Here is an 8,416-nt window from a genome sequence, read left to right as displayed (position 1 = left end):
TTATTTTTGGTGTTTTAAGTGGGAATAATTATTTTTACCAAGTTACTAGTGAGTTGGGGTAATTATATAAGAGACGGTAATTATTTGTTATTTTGACGGCTTAAGTGTGTAGTAACTTTGGTGAATTAGTTGGTAAGAAGCTGAGTCCATTAAGACAACTAGAGACTAAGCCCATTTATGTAGTGACTATATAAACACAAGCCTTGTGAGAAAATTATGCCATTACATTCATTCACTCACTTTACAAACATTTTGAGAGAGAGGTAGAGAGAGAAAGTGAATCAAGAGGAGAAAAGATGAGCTAGAGGGAGAGAGCTTGGGATTGGAGGCTAGGAGCTAAAGTGAAACTACGGTTTGGATTCTTGAAGAACTAGAGGTAAGAGGGATAGTGATCTTTCATAATTAAGTCATAATCACTTATTTTCAATTATGGGTTTATGTGCTTTTGTGATAATTGTGACCTTTTGTGTTTTTGAATGATGAAATTCGTGCTCCTAATTCATGTGAATTTATGTGTATTATAAACTTCATGAAATTTGTGTGTTATGTGCTTACAACTCATAATTGTTCTTGTTGATAAGTTACTTTGGTGATTTTTGCTTAAAATAATGAAAATGAAGTTGTTGTTGATTGTTGGTGAATTCATACGTACATGCTATGAATGTTGCTGATTGTTGTTGATAATGATAATTCAAAGATTGGGTAATGATGATTCAAGTGATTGTTGTTGTTGAGTTGAATTTTGGAGAATCAAAGTGTTGTGTTGTTGAAACTTGTGGTTACTTTGAAAATTAATTGAATTCATTCTTAAGCTATTTTGAGGGTTGTGAAACGAGCCATTTGATGTGTTTAAGTCTTGGATGATGATTTAAATCGTTTTGGGAAATGGCGGAATCAAAATAAGCTTTTTTTGGGCGTTTTGGGCGAAAATGTGAGGCAAGAACACACCAAACGCACCGTTCGCAGAGCTGGCGCCTGCACAGGGGCGCTAGGCGCCCAGTCACAGATAGCCAGCACTGGGCGCTGCAGTCTTGGTGCCAGGCGCCCTGTCAGGGACAAGAACCAATGTTGTCTCGCGTCGGGTGCTTGGGGGTGACACGTATGGTCCCTAGGCGATCTTTCAAGGGTATTCTTTTGCTGTTTTTACTAATATACTTGCTGAAAAATAGTATGCTTATACTTAATTTGATTTTCATAAATGGGAGGAAACTTTATTTTTGAGAAGAACTTGATTAGCGAAAATCGAACAACGACTTTTCTTAAGAACAATGGTGATGTTTTGACTTGTTAACTGTAATGGTAGACTTAAAGGAAATAGGTAGGCTTGTTATAGGACTATAATAATATGGAACTTGATTTTTGGCAAAATTGGTGTTTTGAGATAAAACAATATGAACTTAGTGAAATTTCAGAATTAACCGAAATTGGCCTATGAAACGTATATGTATATGCTACTGCACTCATATGTGAATTGTGTATATATACTCAGTTGAGGTGTTTGAACTTGTTTACTTTCATTTCAGAAAAATAATCGGAAAATGCTAGTTTTTACGAAAATAGAGGAACTTTGTCAAATTGATGTTTTATGGTCAGATAACTTGTGGTAGACTTTGAATTTATGTAGTTTGATTGAATGTGAATGAATTGTTAAGGATAGAGTGTTTAAATTGATGAATGTCATGATGAGGATAGATGTCCGTCTTTTAGGTGAAATGTGAAATTGAAACTTTATAGTTTCCTTTGGTGACTTTAATTTGATGAATTGATGATGAATTGTTGATCGTATGGATGTAAGTATTTGATAATGCAAATGTTGGCAAAAAACATAATTGGTGATGATTATTATGTTGATGAATATATTTCGGTGAGTATGCATTGTCGAGTCCTTACTTGATGTCCATGCATTCATAGTCGTTTAAGGTGAATTGAAGAATGTAATTGGTGATGTTTATTACATAGCTTCTGCCGAACATAATTGGTGATGTTTATTATGTTGGTGGATTCATTAACGGTAAAATTATCTACGGAATCCTATGGTACCACATGCATCTTGAAGAGTCTAGAAGATTGCATGCATTTAATAATTGGTGAGTCTAGTCTTATGTGAATCGGTGTATATGTGCATTGGTGGACTTTGTTGATGGTTGTGAATATTTGAATCAGGCTCTAATTGTAAACATTATTTGATTGTGTTTGTATACTCGAGGACTTATGATGATGTTGAATTTATTAATCATGTGAAATTGATTCATGTTAATTATTTCATTTGATTGTTGAGATTTCTGGATGTATCTGAGATATTTGACATGTTTCTATTCCGCTGCGAGTTTTATGAAACCGAATTATGCATGTTTTGAGAAAATGATGACGTAACATCTTGAACTCTTTGATTAAAGGATTTATTTGCATTAAATATTGCTTGTGGGGTTTAAGGGTGTTATACCTTAGGTAAGCACTTCATGTGGGACTTCAGCCCTCAATCTGTTTTTACCTTTTTCTTCATCTTTTTGAATGCTTTTCTCTTCCGAATATTGGTCTTGGCCCTTGGGACATAATTATCCCAACTTGTAATGTCATCGGAGGCCTTTTGAATTTTCATCTGATGTCTTCCATATCTTCATGAGGTGTCTTTCTTTTCCGAATTACATGAATTTTCAATAATATACTTCAAAAACAACTATGAATTGCTTGACTTCGTGAGGAACTAAAATTTCATGGCTCAATATGAAAACATTAGAAAATGTTCTTTAATTCATGAACAACTTCTCTAAAACTCCTACTACTCAAATCACTACTAAAATGACTGAAAAACAAACTTAAAATGACATAAGATGACCTGTCAACATTTAACCTATATGATTGAAAGAAATGGAAATTACTCTTTAAATTTCTGGTTTTTTCTCAACCACCCCAAAATTACCTTAATGCCCGTAATTTCAGTTATCTATCGATTGGTCCCCAACGATAGTTAATTATCGTTTGCTCTTTTCCCAACGATAGTTAATTGTCGTTGTGTTCTAGCCTTATTCTAGAACAACAACATCAACTCCCATTTTCGAACACACTCAAATCAAACTCCATCAATTTGTTTCTTCAAAAGTAAGTGTTCATAATCCCTTGTATGCACATTGTTAGTTTTATATGGATTTTCTTTTCTTGTGAAAATTTAGTCAAATGTTAGTGTTAAGGGTGAGGGCATTCTTGAAATTTTGGGTTGTTTGTGATCCAACATATGGATGTTTTAAATATGAATATTGTTTATATTAGGTTTAAGTGGTATTGTTAAACACATTTTGTTCCAACAGTCTTCCATCCTTAACACCCCTATTTTGCTACTACAATGAGAAAATCATCATGATATGTCAATTTGTAACGTCTCTTGGAGCATATTTAAAGCACAACGTCCAATGGTTACAAATTCCGTTATCTGTAACCGTCAACTCAACGACTTTTGAGTCTTCAACCCTTTCATCTATAAAAGAGGATTTCAGACAATCTTCCATGCTACAATCTTCTAATACCTAAACTTTAATATTTCTAACTTTCATACCGACTTAATCGTCATAGTCTTTTGCAAATACTCATCGTTTTAACCACTCACAAGTTCACCTAGAGATTTAGCTTAGAAGCCAATATTATTTAGAGTAATGATATCTTGACAACCATTTGATGACAACTTTTGTGACAACCTTACTTTCCTTTCTTCTTATTGGTCAAAAACAATAGAGAGAGAAGAAGGAAGAAAGATGATAAATACATCATGTGAGCATGAGAGAGAAAGTTATACAAAAGTTGTCATAAAATGGTTATACAAATATCATTTCTGTGTTATTTATTATATAAACAACATATACATGACACTTCTTAACATTAAATGCCTTACATGTAAAAGGAAACAACATGGAAGACGAATACAATAAGTTGCACGTGGTACGGGAGCAACTTGCAAAAACCAAGATTGTACGATCCAAATGGGTCAAGCCCCATGCACGTGTGGTAGGAACCATATTCCTCACTATAGAGTTGTGTAGTCCTACTCATGAATCGGGACTCTCGTAGCACAAATCTCGAAGGCAAGGGTCAATGCTTAAATGGCCCTAAATTTGTGGGTCCAAATATCAACCCCATGTAACCGACCAGGCTATCAACCATCAAATGTTTACTTGATTTCCATTAATACCCTCATCACACTGTCGGCGATACTTAGCATTCCCAACAGGGAGTAAATAAAGAACCTAAATAGGTGGTCTTTATGATTTTGCAATACACTCAAGCATCTTCAGTGGGAAGGGTTGTTATACCGTTCTAGAAGTTCCGTTATTTGATGAACTAAGATCCTAATTTTTTTAGTTTATTGAAGCAATATGAACTAAGATCCTAATTTTTTAGTTTATTGAAGCAATTTAATGTGATAAAATAGATTTCTTTTTTGTCAATTAGCCTAGTGCCAAGAATTTACCTTCTTCAAGGTGAATAAGTGGGGTGTCCGGGGTTCGAACCCCGGCTACTGCATATAACAATGCATGTCTCTACCAACTGAGCTATGCTCACGGGGACGTGATAAAATAAAACTTGATCAATCAATAGAATTTAATCAATCAATATTTTTACTTAATACAAAATTGAATAGAAATAAGAAAATAAAAATGTGAGTTGCTTAAGAGTTGTATAATATTTTTGATCTTGTCGGAACTAAGATTTTTGGGTGTTGATGATGAATAACTGTTAGCATTAAATTTTTTCTCCAAACGAATGGGGATAGTGTATTTGCGCAAACTCCAACGGTCAAGTTATTAAACATCATGGAAAGATATATATTTTAGGGTAAAAGTGAGCTTAATTGACTCAATGTTCTTGAGTAATTACTTATAGTGTAGGTTTAGAGTTTTAATACCTAAACTTTTACCTTGACCACTGCCCTTGAGGGATAGTTGTACTCCTTAAGGGACAACTGTGAGTCGATAATGAGAAAATGACCTTAAATCCAGACCGGAGGATTCATATTGCTTCAAGAGATCATTATTCATGTGCAGTCTTGTGTGATGCGATGTCCATATTATGGTCTCTATAAGCCATGTGCAAAGAGCCTCTTAAAACATATCTTCAATTGAGCCTTGATTCATACCGGAACAATTTTACATTTAAAACAAAATGTATATAAACTAACCTATTAATAATCTATGAAACTCAATATGAGTCTATTGAAAAAACAACCATAGAAGATGCTCTACATAATCAAAACACATTTTATCTTAATTGTAAATTTTTAAACAAAGAACCAATACTTCAATTATTACTTTTGAAAGTTGTTTAATTACGGGTTAATCACAGGATAAAAGAGATGTCACAAGAAAACTATTTTTTTTTTTTAAGGTTATGGAGCCTTATTTAAGACATCTACACAAAATATATGAAATCTAAAATGACAGCTCAGATTCATCAAATATCAAAATAAAAAATGTTAGCAACCGTGTCAACTTTCACTGAAACCTAGTAAAATAATTTGTTAATCACATAAAGACAAGTACATTTTTTTCCTCCCTTCACCTAATTTTTTACCCCCTCCGTCCTGGAATAACTGACCCATTTTCTAAAAAAAAGTGTCTCAAAATAACTGACCCATTTCAATTTTCAATACAACTTTCATCATTCTCAATACAATATAACACTAAATAATACTACTTTTATCATTCCCAATACAATATATTCTACTTTCCCCTTTATTTATACATTTTTCTTAATAAGTGTGAAAAACAAAATTGTGTCAATTAAATTGAGACGGAGATAGTACATGCATATAGCTTAGCTGTTGATGTTTGTACTTTGCCTTGACAAAATCTTGTTCGATTTTATAACCATTCAACCTTCCACTCACCTTCCATATGGCAAAAAATCCATGTCACTTCACTCTTTCTTAATTCAACTCTTCAAAACCTCACTTCCTCACTCATTCCATTCCCATCTCTACCATTTCCTTCATGTGTGTATATATATAGGCTATTGACAAAACCATTCTACACCAATAAAACCCCACACTCACTAAATAGAAAAATAACCCAACTTTCCCATTTCATGATGGCATCTTCATCTCTAACAATTTCACCAAGAAAGCTTCGTTCAGATGTATATTCATTTTCATACCAACAAGATTCAAGCACACCATTAGTTATAAATGTTCTTGCTTCACTAATTGAGAGAAACATGGCAAGAACAAAGAGAATAGTAAAAAATTGTTCAAGATCTTTGTCCAAAGCCATTAGCACAAATATCTTTGATTGTAGAGAGATCCCAGATTTGACAATTCAATCTTATCTTGAGAGAATTTTTAGGTACACTAAAGCAGGACCTTCAGTTTATGTTGTGGCTTATGTTTATATTGATAGGTTTTGTCAGATTAATCCTGGATTTAGAATCAATGCTAGGAATGTTCATAGGCTTCTTATTACAACTATCATGGTGGCTTCCAAATATGTTGAAGACTTGTGAGTTTTCTTCTCCTTTTGTTTATTGTTGATACATCAAATTACCTGAATTCAATTGTTACTTTTTTTTTTTTTGTTCCTTTTAGTATTTTTCATATTCAACATATTTTAAGTATTTTGGTAATTGGGATAGTTTGTTTATGTCAATGTCCATCAATGATTCTACTTGGTAACATGTTTTTTGAGTAAATCAAGACTCAGGGCATATGTTTCATTTGAGAAAAATAATATTTTATTTTTAATTTTTGAGTTTACCTTTGTTGACAAGATTATGGCTTGTTATATTTTTTTTTTAGATAATAGTCATTTTGATCCTTAATGTGTAATGAGTAATCACAATAGTTCTTTAATGTATCAAAATTTTAAAATAGTTCGTGATTGTTCACTTTGTTAGTCAAAATAGCCTTTTATGCTAAAATAATATTTCAATACTCACAATAACTCTTTTCATATAGAGTTTCAAATGACACTAAGTAAATTTTATAAAGACCGATATAACAATAAGTAAGTACATTGAAGGACCGATATCAAAATATTGATGAAGTATTTTAATATTAGAGACTATTTTGACTAACGAAGTGCACAATCATTAACTATTTTAAAATTTTGATAAATTGAAAGATTGTTGTGGCTACTCGTTACTCAGAGACAAAAATGACTATTTTTTTTTTCTAGTTGCCATATATATATTACAAATTTTTTATTCATGAAATTTCACAAAGCACAATATTTTTATGGCAAATGTTAACTTGTGCCCCAAGGGCATATGCTAAAAAATTTAAAATAGAAATAAATGTCTTAAAAGATGTGCATATTTAACTTTATTCAACGTTTTAAAGTTAACATTTTGTTCTTTTTCTATGCAAAACTTCTAATTTTAGATTCTTAACTTGTGCCCTAAGGGCACAAGATAACAAGACCCTATTTTTATTCAAAGCAAATTGGAATGTTGCTTTACTTCTCGATTTGGCGGAAAACACAATGTATAAAAAGTGTTAAATAGTCAATCATAATTATTCATGAAACATTTTCCTAATTTGTTTACAAAGATTTTTGACATCAAGCAAATGTTATGGTATAAATCAATAAAATACGAAACAGAGTGAATATACTACACAGTTTTGCTATTAAAATTGAGAATTGGAACTGCAGGAGATGATGTGCTAATAGAGAAATTTTGTTTGATTTGATCACAGGAACTACAGAAATTCATACTTTGGAAGAGTTGGTGGATTAACAACAAGTGAGATAAACAAGTTAGAGTTGGAATTCCTTTTCATGATGGGTTTCAAATTACATGTAAATGTGAGTGTTTTTGAGAGTTATTGTTCCCATTTAGAGAGGGAAGTTGGAATTGGAGGAGGGTATCACATTGAGAAGACACTTAGGTGTGCAGAAGAAATCAAAGCTAGACATAGAGAAGAAATTAGGGGTTACACACAGATTCCTCGTGTCATGTTGTAATCCACTTGTTATCTTTCTGTTGTTATTTGAATCATGTATTGCTGCGATATTGCGAGAGGCTAAATTTGCGTATGTTTGAATGAGCGGTGAGTTTGTAAAAATTGGACTAGGATTTGATGTTGTAGTGAAACAACACAGTTTCACACAGTTTTCAATAATAACCATTGGATCGATCTTATTGGATGATACTATTATATTTTTGTCAAGCCAATCCAATGGTTGGAATAGCAACTGTGTTGTTTTTTTACAGCACTAAATCCAAATCCGCAAAAATCACAGTGTGATTTGTACCATCCCATCGATTCTAGACACAACCTGTTACTACTATGTTGGGTTTCTTCCCACAGGTTTGCAAATATAGATATGCAGATTTTGTTTGCAGATCGAGGTACAAAAGGAAATGTTTGTTCAGGTTTTGAGTAATAGGGAGAGTGCAAGCAATGCATGAGAAATGTAGAAGTTTGTTTTGT

At 32.6% G+C, this 8,416-nt stretch overlaps 1 protein-coding gene across 1 annotated transcript; it reads left to right on the top strand.

Annotated features, from left to right (window-relative positions):
* The first annotated feature begins 5,886 nt into the window (after window positions 1-5,886).
* LOC146906277 (cyclin-U2-2-like) lies at window positions 5,887-8,134 on the top strand. The gene is made up of 2 exons (XM_085730324.1): window positions 5,887-6,482; window positions 7,679-8,134. The coding sequence occupies exons 1-2, from the start codon at window positions 6,073-6,075 to the stop codon at window positions 7,944-7,946; spliced, it is 678 nt and encodes a 225-aa protein (XP_085586450.1). The 5' UTR covers window positions 5,887-6,072; the 3' UTR covers window positions 7,947-8,134.
* The last annotated feature ends 282 nt before the right edge of the window (window positions 8,135-8,416 follow it).

This window comes from Medicago sativa, chromosome 7 (assembly GCF_051527215.1).
Source record: "Medicago sativa cultivar Bolivia chromosome 7, Bolivia_mono, whole genome shotgun sequence".
Classification (NCBI taxonomy): domain Eukaryota; kingdom Viridiplantae; phylum Streptophyta; class Magnoliopsida; order Fabales; family Fabaceae; genus Medicago; species Medicago sativa.
This window is presented reverse-complemented; position numbering and strand designations above follow the sequence as displayed.

Bases quoted from the DNA above. Each gene is read 5' to 3' on its own strand.
- LOC146906277 (XM_085730324.1), top strand. From the start codon at position 6,073: ATGATGGCATCTTCATCTCTAACAATTTCACCAAGAAAGCTTCGTTCA. The intron at 6,483-7,678 runs GTGAGTTTTCTT...ATTTGATCACAG, and splicing joins TCCAAATATGTTGAAGACTT to GAACTACAGAAATTCATACT.